Below are 17,003 nucleotides of genomic sequence, written 5' to 3'. Positions count from 1 at the left end.
CGCTTATCTTTGCTCTGTCTGTTACAAAAACCTCAATAAAACTATTAAAAAAGAAGGTAACCTTAATTATTAAGGACTTTCTGATGTTGGGTGGACAGTTTTCAAACTCAGTAGCCAAGCCATTGGCTGACATTTATACAGGGAAAGAAAGAAAACTAGAGAGGCAGTTATTGAGGCCATTGTTCATTTTCAAACAGCCATCAAGCAGAGGCTTGCGAGCAAGGTCACTTGCCCATCCTTTCAGTGAGAAAAAAACATCAAGTTGAAAAATTAGGAATAGAGGAAAAGATTAAAACTAAAAATTAATGCTGACATTCTCTTTATTTATTATGATCAGTTGTTTTTAATGTTTGCAGAAATACGAAACGTTTCAAAATTATTCATTTACTTTTCCTCCTGGTGTAATGTGTTCAGTCAAGGACTCCTGAAATGTATAATAGGAGAGAACTGGACATGAATGTTCCATCTCGACTTCAAACAGAGGCCATGACATTGAGTACTGAACCAAATCAATGGACAACGCAGCCTGGTCTACCAGCTAACGCATCAAGGTAAGTGCTACAGATTATAACAGAGTGTTAAGATATCCATTACAAAATGTGAAGTAACTATAGATATCACTGATTGACTAATCAAAAATCACCAGACAATAATAGTGGAACAGTTGGCAATGTTTAATTTAATCTCAGCCTTCCTCTGGAACATCAACCATAATAGACAAATCACACTCAGTGTGGTACTTTCGGCATTCCAAACAGAGAGGATTACAATTTCTAAACTTGGGCTACATAACTGTGAAGCTCTGAAACACAGGGCTGTGCCTAACTTGCCCACTCATTGAGTAATTTGCAGCCACACTGTCAAAGAGATTAGATATGAAACGTCAGAGAGGGCGGGTTTCCATGGGCTCCTCATAAATGCTTCATCACAGCAGGTTAGATTTGCATTTTCAGAAGTCTGGAAAGTAGACCGTGCTGGTAGAATCATAGAATGCCAACAGCACAGAAGGAGGCCATTTGTCACACCATGACCATGCCAGCTCTCTGAGAGAGAGTCCCACATCCCTATCCCAGCTAGTCCCACATCCCTATCTTTTCCTTGTAGCCTGTAACTCATTTCTCTTCAGATAATTATCCATTTCCCTTTTGAAAGCCAACAATTGAATCAGTTTCCACCACACACTTAGGCAATACATTCCACATTCCACATCCAAATTGATCTCACTCCTCCTATACCACCTTTTTACTATTTATGTGCCTATAGAAGATTATTGGATTCCCTTTTATGTTAGCTGCCAGTCTCCTCACACTCCCTCTTTGCTTCTCTTATTTTCTTTTTTAATTCGCCCCAGAAGTTCTACATTTAGCCTGGTTTTCCATCTGACATCTGTGACAGTGCTCTGACTACAATGGTTGTAGCGCATAGTTGATCCGACCCCACTATTCCACAGATCGCAACATTAGTGTAAATGCTTAATTCACTCACCAAAATCGGCAATTATTTACCTTCGCTATGGTTAGATCCAGAATAAAAGAGAATTTTGAAAAAATATATTTTTATTCTCCTCCTTTTTCACATTTTCTCCCAAATTTGCACCCACCAACAATAAATAATAAGCAGTAATGAATATAATGTCAATCCCCATATCAACAACAACAATCCCATCCTCCCACCAACCCCTAAACAACTGGCCACGTGTTAACATAAACAAAGAACAAAAAAGTATCAGGAATCACCCATAGTCACCATTAACACATACAGTCCCCCTCTCCCAATCCTCCCAACTGCCCTCCCCCCCCCCCCCCCCCCCACTAATGTTCGATGTTATCCAATTCTTGAAAGTGCGTAATTTATACAAAGAACAAAGAACAAAGAAATGTACAGCACAGGAACAGGCCCTTCGGCCCTCCAAGCCCGTGCCGACCATACTGCCCGACTAAACTACAATCTTCTACACTTCCTGGGTCCGTATCCTTCTATTCCCATCCTATTCATATATTTGTCAAGATGCCCCTTAAATGTCCCTATCGTCCCTGCCTCCACTACCTCCTCCGGTAGTGAGTTCCAGGCACCCACTACCCTCTGCGTAAAAAACTTGCCTCGTACATCTACTCTAAACTTTGCCCCTCTCACCTTAAACCTATGCCCCCTAGTAATTGACCCCTCTACCCTGGGGAAAAGCCTCTGACTATCCACTCTGTCTATGCCCCTCATAATTTTGTATACCTCTATCAGGTCGCCCCTCAACCTCCTTCGTTCCAGTGAGAACAAACCGAGTTTATTCAATCGCTCCTCATAGCTTATGCCCTCCATACCAGGCAACATTCTGGTAAATCTCTTCTGCACCCTCTCTAAAGCCTCCACATCCTTCTGGTAGTGTGGCGACCAGAATTGAACACTATACTCCAAGTGTGGCCTAACTAAGGTTCTATACAGTGCCCATGAATTGTAGAACCCCTCCATCCTTACCCTCAGTTCAAACTTAACCTTCTCAAGAGTCAAGAATTCCAACAGGTCCCACCGCCACGCCAGAACATAGAACATCGAACATTACAGCACAGTACAGGCCCTTCGGCCCTCGATGTTGCACCGACCTGTGAAACCACTCGAAAGCCCATCTACACTATTCCCTTATCGTCCATATGTCTATCCAATGATCATTTGAATGCCCTTAGTGTTGGCGAGTCCACCACTGTTGCAGGCAGGGCATTCCACGCCCTTACTACTCTCTGAGTAAAGAACCTACCTCTGACATCTGTCCTATATCTATCTCCCCTCAATTTAAAGCTATGTCCCCTCGTGCTAGACATCACCATCCGAGGAAAAAGGCTCTCACTGACCACCCTATCTAATCCTCTGATCATCTTGTATGCCTCAATTAAGTCACCTCTTAACCTTCTCTCTAACGAAAACAGCCTCAAGTTCCTTAGCCTTCCCTCATGAGATTTTCCCTCCATACCAGGCAATATTCTGGTAAATCTCCTCTGCACCATTTCCAATGCTTCCACAGCCTTCCCATAATGCGGCGACCAGAATTGCACGCAATACTCCAAATGCGGCCGCACCAGAGTTTTGTACAGCTGCAACATGACCTCATGGCTCCCAAACGAAATCCCTCTACCAATAAAAGCTAACACACCGTACGCCTTCTTAACAACCCTCTCAACCTGGGTGGCAACTTTCAGGGATCTATGTACATGGACACCGAGATCTCTCTGCTCATCCACACTGCCGAGAATCTTACCATTAGCCCAGTACTCTGTCTTCCTGTTATTCCTTCCAAAATGAATCACCTCACACTTTTCTGCATTAAACTCCATTTGCCACCTCTCAGCCCAGCGCTGCAGCTTATCTATGTCCCTCTGTAACTTGTAACATCCTTCCGCACTGTCCACAACTCCACCGACTTTAATGTAATCTGCAAATTTACTCACCCCTCCTTCTATGCCCTCCTCCAAGTCATTTATAAAAATGACAAACAGCAGTGGCCCCAAAACAGATCCTTGTGGTACACCACGAGTAACTGGACTCCAGTCTGAACATTTCCCATCAACCACCACCCTTTGTCTTCTTCCAGCTAGCCAATTTCTGATCCAAACTGCTAAATCACCCTGAATCCCATACCTCCGTATTTTCTGCAGTAGCCTACCGTGGGGAACATTATCAAACACTTTACTGAAATCCATATACACCACATCAACTGCTTTACCCTCATCCACCTGTTTGGTCACCTTCTCAAAGAACTCAATAAGGTTTGTGAGGCACGACCTACCCTTCACAAAACCGTGTTGACTATCTCGAATCAAATAATTCCTTTCCAGATGATTACACATCCTATCTCTTATAAACCTTCCAAGACTTTGCCCACAACAGAAGTAAGGCTCACTGGTCTATAGTTACCGGGGTTGTCTCTACTCCCCTTCTTGAACAAGGGGACAACATTTGCTATCCTCCAGTCTTCTGGCACTATTCCTGTAGACAAAGATGACTTAAAGATCAAAGCCAAAGGCTCAGCAATCTCCTCTTTAGCTTCCCAGAGAATCCTAGGATAAATCACATCCGGTCCAGGGGACTTATCTATTTTCACACTTTCCAGAATTGCTAACACCTCCTCGTTATGAACCTCAAGCCCTTCTAGTCTAGTAGTTTGAATCTCAGTATTCTCCTCAACAACATTGTCTTTTTCCTGTGTGAATACTGACAAAAAATATTCATTTAGCACCTCTCCTATCTCCTCGGACTCCACGCACAACTTCCCACTACTGTCCTTGACTGGCCCCACTCTTACCCTAGTCATTCTTTTATTCCTGACATATCCATAGAAAGCTTTAGGGTTATCCTTGATCCTACCTGCCAAAGACTTCTCATGTACCCTCCTGGCTCTTCTTAGCTCTCTCTTTAGGTCCTTCCTAGCTAACTTGTAGCTCTCGAGCGCCCTAACTGAACCTTCATGTCTCATCTTTACATAAGCCTCCTTCTTCCTCTTGACAAGTGTTTCAACTGCTTTAGTAAACCACGGTTCTCTCGCTCGCCCACTTCCTCCCTGCCTGACAGGTACATACTTATCAAGGACACGCAGTAGCTGTTCCTTGAACAAGCTCCACATTTCCATTGTGCCCATCCCCTGCAATTTTCCTCTCCATCCGATGCACCCTAAGTCTTGCCTCATCGCGTCATAATTGCCTTTCCCCCAGATATAACTCTTGCCCTGCGGTATATACCTATTCCTTTCCATCACTAAAGTAAACGTAATCGAATTGTGGTCACCATCACCAAAGTGCTCACCTACCTCCAAATCTAACACCTGTCCTGGTTCCCAGTACCAAATCCAATATGGCCTCGCCTCTCGTTGGCCTATTTACATACTGTGTCAGGAAACCCTCCTGCACACATTGGACAAAAACGGACCCATCTAAAGTACTCGAACTATAGCGTTTCCAGTCAATATTTGGAAAGTTAAAGTCCCCCATAACAACTACCCTGTTGTTTTCGCTCCTATCCAGAATCTTCTTTGCAATCCTTTCCTCTACATCTCTGGAACTTTTCGGAGGCCGATAGAAAACCCCTAACAGGGTGACCTCTCCTTTCCTGTTTCTAACCTCAGCCCATACTACTACAGTAGACGAGACCTCATCAAACGTCCTTTCTGCCACCATAATACTGTCCTTGACTAACAATGCCACCCCTCCCCCTCTTTTACCACCTTCCCTGAGCTTACTGGAATATCAAAACCCCGGCACCTGCAACAACCATTCCTGTCCCTGCTCTATCCATGTCTCCGAAATGGCCACAACATCGAAGTCCCAGGTACGAACCCATGCCGCAAGTTCACCCACCTTATTCCAGATGCTCCTGGCATTGAAGAAGACACACTTTAAACCACCTTCCTGCCTGCTGGTACACTCCTGCAACTTTGAAACCTTACGCATGACCTCACTACTCTCAACCTCCTCTATACTGGAGCTACAATTCAGGTTCCCAATCCCCTGCTGAACTAGTTTAAACCCTCCCGAGGAGCATTAGCAAATTTCCCCCCCAGGATATTGGTACCTCTCTGGTCCAGGTGTCGATCATCCCATTTGTAGAGGTCCCACCGACCCCAGAATGAGCCCCAATTATGTAGAAATCTGAAACCCTCCCTCCTGCACCATCCCTGTAGCCAAGTGTTCAACTCCTCTCTCTCCCTATTCCTCGTCTCGCTAGCACGTGGCACGGGTAACAAGCCAGAGGTAATAACTCTGTTTGTCCTAAATCTAAGTTTCCACCCTAGCTCCCTGAATTCCTGCCTTACATCCCTATCCCTTTTCCTACCTATGTCGTTGGTACCTATGTGGACCATGACTTGGGCTGCTCCCCCTCCTCCTTAAGGATCCCGAAAACACGATCCGAGACATCACGGACCCTGGCACCTGGGAGGCAACACACCAACCGCGAGTCTCTCTCGTTCCCACAGGGGATCCCTGTACTGACTGCTTCCTCCCAGCCCCTCTCACCATCACCCACCTATCTTTATTCTTTGGAGTAACTACATCCCTGAAGCTTCTATCTATAACCACCTCTGCCTCCCGAATGATCCGAAGTTCATCCAGCTTTAGCTTCAGTTCCCTAACACGGTTTCTGAGGAGCTGGAGATGGGTGCACTTCCCACAGATGAAATCAGCAGGGACACTGACGGCGTCCCTCACCTCAAACATTCTGCAGGAGGAACATTGCACTACCTTCCCTGCCATCCCCTCTAGATAAAAAAAGAAAAAGAAAGAAAGAGCTTACCTGTTATTCACTCTACCCCTTAGGTTAAAGGAGGTGGAAGGGTGGGGGACACTACAAGTGTAGTGTCTAGGGATTAGAAACTGCCCAATTTAAATACAGGTAAAAATAAAACACTTACCCAGCAACCACTGCGCCCCACACAAAAACAGCAATCAGCTGTTATGGGCCTGCGCAAACAATTTAAATCTTTACTACTTACCCAGCAGTCACTCTGTCCTCACTCCGACTGGATTCTGCTGGAAACTCCCTACAGTAAGTTTTTTAAAACTTTACTCCCCTTCTCAGCAAGCACTCACTCACTTTCTACTTCTACCTGCCCTCGAGCCTTCCTCTCAGCTGGGATCCTTCCGGCGTTGTTTGTTTTTTTTGGTTAGAGGAGGGGGTAGGGAGGGAAACACTGAAGAAGTGTTCGGGTTTAAGTGTCACTTGACAACAGCTCCTCCACAAACCACCTTCAAGTTACGGTGACCACAATGCACATATGCAAATGTCCCCTGCAACATCCAATCAGCAGCTCCACTGTACTGCCCTCTGCTGGATGCTTGCCTTCACTTGAACAGCTAGGGTCTCATACACAGGTACACCTTCAAGTTACGGTGACCACGATGCATGTATGCAAATTCCCCCCGCAACAGCCAAGGGCATAGGGTGGAGAAGTTGCTCTGGGCTGGTTTAGCTCACTGGGCTAAATCGCTGGCTTTTAAAGCAGACCAAGGCAGGCCAGCGGCACGGTTCAATTCCCGTACCAGCCTCCCCGAACAGGTGCCGGAATGGGGCTTTTCACAGTAACTTCATTGAAGCCTACTCGTGACAATAAGCGATTTTCATTTAATTTCATTTCATTCCATCCCAACAGGATCCGCCTTCAGGCGATCAATGAAGCGAAGGCTACAACATCTGCCTCCGCACCCGTTTCCAACCTCGGTGGACCGACACCCCAAATATGGCCTCCCGAGGGCCCAGGTCCAGTTTCACTGGCATCACTTTGTGGATTACGTGCACGAGGTGGAGGCGTTCACTCTCCGGAGCACCTCACACCAGAACCCCTCCTCCATACCCTCTCCCAATTCTTCCTCCCACTTTGCTTTCATCCCTTTCAGTGGTGCCTTCTCCTCTCCAAAATAGCCCCGTAAACCGCCGACACAACCCCTTCTCCAGTCCCCCTGGCATCAGCACCTTCTCCAGCAATGTGGAGGCCAGCTCCACCGGGAAGCTCTGTATCTCCTTCCTGGCAAAATCTCGAACCTGCATGTATCTAACCATTTCTCCCTGCTTCAGCCCATACTTCTCTCCCAGCTCCTTCAATCTTGCAAACCGACCCCCAAGAAAATTTCCGGCCCACTTCCCTGGATCAAATCTGTGGTTCCCCCGAATCGGCATTTCCCTTGACTCTGCCCCCAACCCGAAGTGTTGGCGATATTCTCAATGAAGTTATTATTACCGGACTCCCTGAGTATTTCCCCGGGCCTTCAGGAGCGGCCCTGTTGCTAGTGCTTTCAATCCCAACCCCCTGCACAAACTCTCCTCCATTCTGACCCACTGTGAATCAACCCCTCTGATCCAGCTCCGCACCTTCTCCACATTTGCCGCCCAGTAATAATACATCAAGTTCGGAAGACCCAAACTTCCCCTCTGTAGCAGCACCTTTCTCACTCTGGCCTCCTTCCCTCCCCATATGAACGACGTAATCCTTCCCTCAATCTCTCTGAAAAATGCTTTTGGCAGGAAAATCATCAGGCATTGGAAAATAAACAGAAATCGCAGCAACACGTTCATTTTAGCCGCCCGTACCCGCTCGCCAGTGACAGAGGGAGACCATCCCACCTTGCCAGATCAGCTTTCACTCTCCCCACCAAACTAGAAATGTTGTACCTGCGGAGCCCCCCACACTCCTGGGCAACCTGCACTCCCAGGTATCTAAAGTGAGTGTATGCCCTACGGAATGCCAGCACCCCCACCCCTGCCCCCACCCCCGGCCGAGACACCACAAAATACTCACTCTTGTCTAGATTTAATTTGTACCCGAGAAAGACCCAAACACCCGAAGCAGCTCCAATAGTCCCCCTATTGACACACTCGGTTCCGACATGTATAAAAGCAAGTCATTGGCACATAAGGATACCCTATGCTCTATCCCCCCCCACCCCCGCACTATCCCTTTCCATACCCCCGAACTTCTTAACGCGATGGCCAATGGCTCAATCGCGAGTGCAAACAGCAGTGGGGTCATGGCACATCCCTGCCTAGTCACACGGTGGAGAGAAAAGTATCTCGAGCTGTTTGTGCGGACACTCGCCCTCGACTCCTTATATTATTTTACCCAGTTCACAAATCTTGGTCCAATCGCAAACTACTCCAGAATTGCCATCAAGTACCCTCATTCTACCCGGTCAAACGCTTTCTGGGCATCCAATACCTGTTGTCCTTCCCCTCCGCCGGTGCCATAACCACATTCAATACCCTTCTAACGTTTGAAAAGAGCTGCCTCCTTCTCACGAACTCCGTCTGATCTTCACCTATCACCTTCGGGAGGCACTCCTCCAGCCTACCCGCCAGTACCTTCGCCAACACTTTTGCGTCCACGTTTAAAAGTGATATGGGCCTAGACGACCCACACTAGAATAAAAGAGACTTTAACCAGGCTTCTTTCAATAAACTCAGAGTGATTGATTTATTATAAAACAAAACTTATTTTTAAAACAAGTTGCAAGAGCTGGTTAACACACAATTTATAAGCTGGAAGTATAATTATCTATCCCTTTTAAAATATGCCAGCATACACACATACAAACAAACTAAGGAAAAGCAAATAGGCCGGGATTCTCCAACCCGTTGCCGGCTTCCCCATTCTCTGGCGCGATTCCCACCGCGCCAGTCGGAGGCCGTTGACAGCGCCCCCCCCGGCGATTCTCCGGACCCCGATGGGCTGAGTGGCTGATGGGTTTGGCCGAGTCTCGCCGGCGTGGGATAATCACACGGCGGGTCCTGGAAGGTGAGTGTGCGGGGGACGTCCTGGAGGGCAGGCGGGGGGGATCCGACCCTGGGGAAGGGGAGGGGGGCCCATGGTGGCCTGGCCAGTGATCGGGGCCTACCGATCATCGGGCGGGCTGGTTCCGTGGGGGCCTACTTTACTCCGAGCCGGGCCCCTGCAGGGCTCTGCCATATTGCCTGGGGGCTGGCGCTGAGTAGAGAATCCCCACGCATGCACGGAAATATGCTGGCCGTAGCGCGCATGTGCGGAAATACGCCGGCCATTCCGCGCATACACGAATCACGCCGGCCATTCTGCGCATGCGCGGATCCGCGCCGGCCCTCCCGTGCCGGCTGGAGCTGCAGGAACCACGCCGCTGCCAAACTAGCCCCCTAGGAAGGGGAGAATTCCTCACTTTCGGGAACCGTTGATGCGGGAGTGGTTGGCGTCGGTTTTCACGCCGGCGTATGGACATAGTCCTATTATTGGAGAATCCCACCCATCGAGTCTCTGCAGAGATGGGCAGTTGAAGAAAAAACTTGATGAAAGGATAATATTTGCAGGGTTCTGACATTGTCGATCTGCTGCTCCTTTGTGGCACGATGGGCCATTAGTCCCAGTCGATGTCTGGAGATTTTCACCCACAGAGCTTTAATGTGGAGAGAATAGAGCCAGGTCAATCCTTCTTGTGTCAGCCTCTCGAGCTTCAAATACAGGCCAACTGCACTGAGATGAGGATTCCTAGTCAGATACTGATAACCACACTTTCAGGCAAAGCAAGGGGAGCACAAATTGGGTAGATTTCCTCCTTCTTAGTTCATTTCCAACTGAGTTCAAACAACAAGGTCAAATCTTAAAAGCTCATCTTCGTCAGATGATTTCCAGTAAATTACCAGGACCTTTGCATTTAAAACAATTTTTTTCCCCAGCCATTAAAGTATTATTGTTCAAATAAAGAAAGCCCTGGGTTCTCTGCTGGTGGGATGCTCCATTTTGCCGGCAGCCTGGGGGTGCCCCGACGGCGTGGGGCTGTCCCACAATGGGAAACCCCATTGACCCGTCGGCGTAGCAGAGCACCCCGCCGGCGGGTGAAACGGAAATGTGGCGCAGTGGGGTGGAGAATCCAGCCTCTTGCCGCCTCAAGTACTATGCTGATCAGGTGATTTCTTGGAAAAGGAATACCTCCAAAGGTGATTTATGAACTGTTTTTAAAAAATAATCCAAGGGGTGAACTCTCTGCCTCCCCAGCTGTGTACATCACATGGGTGCACTGGCAGCAGGATTCTGCATTTCTTCCGCTGGCCAATGGGATTTCCCATTGTAACCACCCCACATGCCAGGCAACCCGCGGGCGGGGGGGGGGGGGGGCTGCTGCCGGCGGAACGGAGAATCCCGCCTGCGGAGAATTTGCCCCCAAATGTCCAAACAATGCAATGCCTTTCATAGGTCATGACGAAGCCGTTGAAAGGGGGGTGGGGCAGTGCCAATGACGGGGACGGGGGCTCTGCCCCAATGCAGTGAGGGGTAGGGAGTGCCCCGATAGTTGCGTGGCAGGGGGGTGGGATGCTCTGATCATAGCATTGTGCAGGTGCCCTGCTGCTTGAGTGGAGGAGGAAGGGGCCTGATGCTCTTCGTGGGGAGGAGAGCTAAATTTAACTTTGAGATCAGGGTGCCCTCGCTCAGAAACCCAGCTTTGCCGGCTTGTTTTGGCCCTGCATTGGCAGCTTGCTGTGCGATTATTTCCAGCACTCTTAAATGGCACAGAGTGCCATTTGGTCTGGCAAGAAAGGACATCTGTGAAGCCGGCAAGTTTCACATAGATTTTCTCACCTGATCCAGAACTCTGCTCACACTGTTGTGGGCCCATTCGCTGCGGCCGCAAATCCCATTATGGCCGTGAAATCACGTGAGAGGGCCGTAACAGGATTTGCGGCAACGAGATCGCACTTTGAGATCTTCCCACCCCCCTCGTCGATGATGTAATCAGGTTCACGGCCAGCATGATTACCATGAATTTAAATTAATTTTAATATTCACAAACAGCTTAACGCCATTGCTTCCAGGTCATCGGATATTCCCCACCCTAACATTGAGTGGTGGGGGAGAGGTTGCCACTCTGTCTTCTAGGGTTGGGGGTGTTCTGCATGTGATGCATGATCAATTGCACAAAGACTTGAGTTGGGTACAACTGAGGTTTTATTGCTCTAAGATGTGTGGCCTCCCACAGCAGCTGGCGAAATGGCTGCAGCATGGAGGACACACATATTTATACTCCGCCTACTGGGTGGAGCCAGCAGGCAGGGACTACCAACGTACCTGAAGTACAGGTTCTACCATACATCACCTAATAGAGGTGCAACAGTGGTTTACCACATTCACCCCCTGTTAAAATTGAGTCCGGCGGGGGTGGTGGAGAACTATATACAACAAATGGTTTTCTTTTTTACATTTACATTCACAATATTTGATAGAGAGAAAAAAATGTCTTTTGAAGTCCAGTGGACCAGTTAGGGTTAACCGGTCCGGGGCTTTGATGTCCTGCTGGGAGCGACGTAGTGGTGCAGCGATGTCGATGCTGGTCTGATGTCCGGTGCCTCCGGGAGAGTGCCGAAATCCTCTTCATCCTCGGGCGTGGGCAGGGGGAGGACAGATGGTCCCGGGGTAGTTGCTGCTGGCAGCGCCGGGGGAGGGGAGGGTGGTGCCGGGCCGGGGGGTGGGGGGGGGGGTATGGAACCTGCTGGTGCCAGGTCCCTGAGGGAGACAGTATCTTGGCGGCTGTCGGGGTACGCCACGTAGGCATACTGGGGGTTTGCATGGAGCAACTGCACCCTTTCCACCAATGGGTCCGCCTTGTGGAGTCGGACATGCCTACGGAGCAGGATGGGTCCTGGGTCCTGGAGCTGCGAGCCAAGTGGGGAACGACACCCCGGATGTGGACTTCCTGGGGAAGGCAAAGAGACGTTCATGGGGTGTGTTGTTGGTGGCGGTGCACAGTAGTGACCGAATGGAGTGTAGTGCACCAGGGAGGACCTGCTGCCAGCGGGAGGCCGGGAGGTTCCTGGACCGGAGGGCCAGTTGGACGGCCCTCCATACCGTCCTGTTCTCCCTTTCTACTTGTCCATTTCTCCAGGGGTTGTTGCTTGTCGCTCTGCTGGAGGCAATACCCCTGCTGAGCAGGAACTGACGCAGCTAATCACTCATGAAGGAGGATCCCCTGTCACTGTGGATGTAGGCGGGGAAACCAAACAGAGCGAAGATTGTGTTGAGGGCTTTGATGACGGTGGGAGACGTCATATCGGGGCATGGGATGGCGAAGGAGAATCTGGAGTACTCATCGACCACACTGAGAAAAATACATGTTACAGTCAGTGGAGGGGAGGACAGACCTGGCAGCCCCTGGTGATTGTCCGTACTTCCTCGACAGAGTAGGGCAGATTGCGGGCCTTTATGAAATGGTACAACCGTGTGACTCCCGGGTGACAAAGGCTGTTGCGCATGGCCCGGAGTCGGTCTACTTGTGCGCTGGCACATGTACCGCGGGATAGGGCACCTGGGGGCTCGTTGAGCTTGCCGGGGTGATACAAAATCTCGTAATTGTAGGTGGAAAGCTCGATCCTCCACCTCAAGGTCTTTTCATTCTTCATCTTGCCCCACTGTGTGTTATTAAACATGAAGGCTACCGACCATTGGTCAGTGAGGAGAGTGAATCTCCTGCCGGCCAGGTAATGCCTCCAATGCCGCACAGCTTCAACGATGGCTTGGGTCTCTTTTTCGACGGATGAGTGCCGAGTTCCCGCATGAAGGGCGCGGGAAAAGAATGCCACGGGTCTGCCTGCCTGATTGAGGGTGGCGGCTAGGGCGACGTCTGATGCGTCGCTCTCTACTTGAAAGGGCAGTGTCGCGTCTATTGCGTGCATCCCTGCCTTGGCGATATCGGCTCTGATATGGCGAAGGCCTGCTGTGCCTCAGCCGTCAGGGGAAAATGGGTTGACTGTATGAGTGGGCGGGCCTTGTCCGCATAGTTTGGGACCCACTTAGCGTAGTACGAAAAGAACCCCAGGCAGCGTTTAAGGACCTTGGGGCAGTGGGGGAGGGGGAGCTCCATGAAGGCGCATGCGGTCAGGAACGGGCCCCAGAACTCCATTCTGGACCACATAGCCGAGGATGGCTAAGCGGGTCGTGCTAAACACGCACTTCTCCTTGTTGTAGGTGGGGTTTAGGAGAGTGGTGGTGCGGAGAAATTTGGCAAGGTTGTCGTCGTGGTCCTGCTGATCATGGCCGCAGATGGTGACGTTGTCTAGATACGGAAAGGTGGCCCGCAAACCGTACTGGTCAGCCATTCGGTCCATCTCCCTTTGGAAGACCGAGACCCCGATGGTGACGCTGAAGGGAACCCTGAGGAAGTGATAGAGGCAGCCGTCTGCTCGAAGGCAGTGTATGGACGGTCCGATTTATGAATGGAGAGCTGGTGGCAGGCGGATTTGAGGTCTACCGTTGAGAAGACCCGGTACTGTGCAATCTGATTGACCATATCAGATAAGCGTGGGAGGGGGTACGCGTCGAGCTGCGTGTACCGATTGATGGTCTGGCTGTAGTCCACGACCATTCTGTGTTTCGCCACAGTTTTGACGACTACCACTTGGGCTCTCCAGGGGCTGTTGCTGGCCTCGATGATGCCTTCCCGAAGCAGCCGCTGGACCTCGGACCTGATGAAGGTCCTGTCCTGGGTGCTGTACCGTCTGCTCCTGGTGGCGATGGGTTTGCAATCCGAGGTTAGATTTGCGAAGAGGGAAGGCGGAGCGACCTTTAGGGTCGCGAGGCCGCACATGGTGAGGGATGGTAGGGGCCCGCCGAATTTCAGGGTTAGGCTCTGGAGGTTGCACTGGAAGTCCAGGCCGAGTAGTAGGGCAGCGCAGAGGTTAGGGAGGACATAGAGGCGGAAGCCGCTGAATTCTACATCCTGGACCGTGAGTGTGACTGTACAGTACCCCCCGATCGCCACGGAATGGGATCCGGAGGCCAGGGAGATTCTTTGGTTGGTGGGGTGTAGCACAAGAGAGCAGCGCCTTACCGTATCCGGGTGGATGAAGTTTTCGGTGCTCCCGGAGTCCAGCAGGCAAGAGGTCACGTGTCCGTTGATTTTAACGCTAGTCGATGCTGTGGCCGGGTTGTGCGGACGAGACTGGTCGATGGTCATTCAGGCGAGTCGTGGTCGGTCGTCGTTGGTGTCGGTGATGGGGAGTCCGGGGGGCACAGGTCCTGGAATGCTGACGGTGCCCATGTGCCGTGGGGGAGACAAGATGGCAGCCCCTTTAGATCTTGAGGAGGACAAAATGGCGGCACCGCACGTGGCATGGGTTGAACAAGATGGCAACGCCCATGGACCGCACGTGTTGCTCGGAGGGGAAGATGGCCGCGGCCACAGTTGGTCTGAGGGGGAGAAGATGGCGGCGCCCACTGGCCGTGTGTGGTCCGGGGAGATGAAGATGGCGGCGCCCATTGTCCATAAACGAGGTGGGTGGGGGCGATAGCGGCGACTGCACGGGCCTGGCACACCGCGGCAAAGTGCTCCTTGCCGCAAGCCTTACAAAGGGCAGCGCGGGCCGGGCAGCGTTGGCGGGGGTGTTTCTGCTGGCCGCAAAAGTAACATCGGGGGCCCCCGTGGTTCGCTGGCTGGCGCGTGGCACAGGTGTATTGGCTGGGTAAAGCCCCCGCTGGGGCGGCCGTCTGTGGGGTCCACGATGCGTAGGAGGGGTGGGCCACGCGGCTGGGGGTGTAGGCCTGAATGTTGCGTGAGGCGACCGTCATAGAGAGCGCTAGTTTCTTTGTCTCTGCTAGATCGAGCATGATCCCTTATTACAGTTGCTGGCATATGAGGTCCGACCCAATCCCCGAAACAAACGTGTCCCGCATAATGAAATGAAAATTGCTTATTGTCACAAGTAGGCTTCAATGAAGTTACTGTGAAAAGCCCCTAGTCGCCACATTCCGGCGCCTGTTCGGGGAGGCTGGTACGGGAATTGAACCGTGCTGCTGGCCTGCTTGGTCTTCTTTAAAAGCCAGCGATTTAGCCCAGTGTGCTAAGCCAGCCCAGGAGGTTTGAATGTTCAGTGGCCTTAACGGCCTGACAGTCCCAGTCCTGGACGAGTGGGATTAGGGCCCGCCAGAAGTCTTCTATGGACTCACCAGGGAGTTGAGAGCAAGTGGCGAGTATGTGCCTGGCGAAGAGCGTGTTCGTCTTCTGAGCGTAATTCTCTTTGAGAAGCGTCATGGCTTTGGCGTAGTTTGACGCGTCCTGGATTAGCAGAAAGACGCTGGAGCTCAAACTTGAGTACAGGATCTGTATCTTCTGAGCCTCTGAGACAGGGCTGGGCGCCGAGTTGATGTATGCCTCGAAACAAGCTAGCCAGTATTGAAAGTCCTTTTTGGCATCGCTTGAATGCGGATCCAGCTGCAGGCAATCTGGTTTGATACGGAGGTCCATCTTTTGAAAATCTTAGAGCAATAAATTGATGCACGATCAATTGCACAAAGACTTGAGTTGGGTACAACTGAGGCTTTATTGCTCTAAGATGTGTGGCCTCCCACAGCAGCTGGCGAAATGGCTACAGCATGGAGGACACACATATTTATACTCCAGCAGGCAGGGACTACCAACGTACCTGTAGTACAGGTCCTACCATACATCACCTAATAGAGGTCCAACAGTGGGGGGGGGGGGGGGGGGGGGGGGGAGGGGGGTGTTGGGGGGGGGGGGGGCTGCATGTGGTGGAAGGCCTCTACTTTGTCTTTGAGGTCAGGGCACCCGATAAAATGGCACCTCAATCTCTGTGGAACTGGGCTTTCCGGCTCTATCAGGCCCCATCCTGCCAGAGTGACAGCACAAAACATGGCCCCCAGCTTTTTTTTTTAAAGTGTCAGAAGACCTGGAGTGAAAACCTGACTATGTTTCTGCGGAGAAATAACTTGGTTTTCAGTCAGAACCTGACATTTTGCCATTTTGTAGGAAAATTCCAGTAAAGGCACAGGAGTTTCTAACCCCATGGGCTGGATTCTCTGATTCTGCGGCTATGTCCGGAAGATGCGTCTGGTCTTACGACCAAAAAGCCAGTGCCGTCCCCGCACCGATCCTCCGCCCGGTGGGGTCTAGCGGCCGCACCACATAAAGGTATGTGGTGCGATATGGAACGCAAAATGGCCACATCTGTGGCCGTGCATGTGCACAGGGGCGGCCTGTGGCAGCCATGCCGTACAACATGGCGCAGCCAGGGGCGGACCTGGCATGCCAAAAAACGCCCCCCCTGTAACTCCCCTCGCCACCCCCCAGACCACCCCCCACGAGTCCCATCAGCCCCCGCCGAAGTCCATCTGCCAGCTGAATGGTTCCCCCCCCCCCCCCGCCGACTGTGGCGCCGCTGGACACAGTCCGCAGTCGCCACGCCAGGTTTATGAAACTTGAGAGGACTCGCGACCGACGACAGAGCATCGGGGAAGGACCTCAGGTGACGTCCTGAGGCCGTCCCAATGGCGAATACCGTATTCCTCGAGGAAAATCGGCGTTGCCCCCGATTTCGTCGTAAAAAGGGATTCTCTGGCCGATTGCCGTACGCGATTCCGGTGCCGGCAATCGGAGAATGCTGCCCCCTGTCTTAGGGAGAAAAGGTGGGTGAAATTTTTGGTAAAGGAAACAAAAAGTGTTGGCCGGAATTCTCTGGCCATTCCCTGGCTGGGGTGTTGGCAGTGCACCCCCACCCACAGGTTT

The 17,003-nt window shown here is 51.1% G+C and overlaps 1 protein-coding gene across 5 annotated transcripts in view; it reads left to right on the top strand.

Annotated features, from left to right (window-relative positions):
• c2h7orf57 (chromosome 2 C7orf57 homolog) overlaps window positions 1–17,003 on the top strand; it is a 256,643-nt gene that overhangs the window by 129,012 nt on the left and 110,628 nt on the right. For all 5 annotated transcript variants that reach the window (XM_072475030.1, XM_072475015.1, XM_072475023.1 and 2 more), the window contains exon 6: window positions 415–551. In XM_072475030.1, coding sequence (XP_072331131.1) covers window positions 415–551 — 137 coding nt within the window. The remainder of the gene's footprint in view (window positions 1–414; window positions 552–17,003) is intronic.

The sequence above is a fragment of the Scyliorhinus torazame genome, chromosome 2 (assembly GCF_047496885.1).
Source record: "Scyliorhinus torazame isolate Kashiwa2021f chromosome 2, sScyTor2.1, whole genome shotgun sequence".
Classification (NCBI taxonomy): domain Eukaryota; kingdom Metazoa; phylum Chordata; class Chondrichthyes; order Carcharhiniformes; family Scyliorhinidae; genus Scyliorhinus; species Scyliorhinus torazame.
This window is presented reverse-complemented; position numbering and strand designations above follow the sequence as displayed.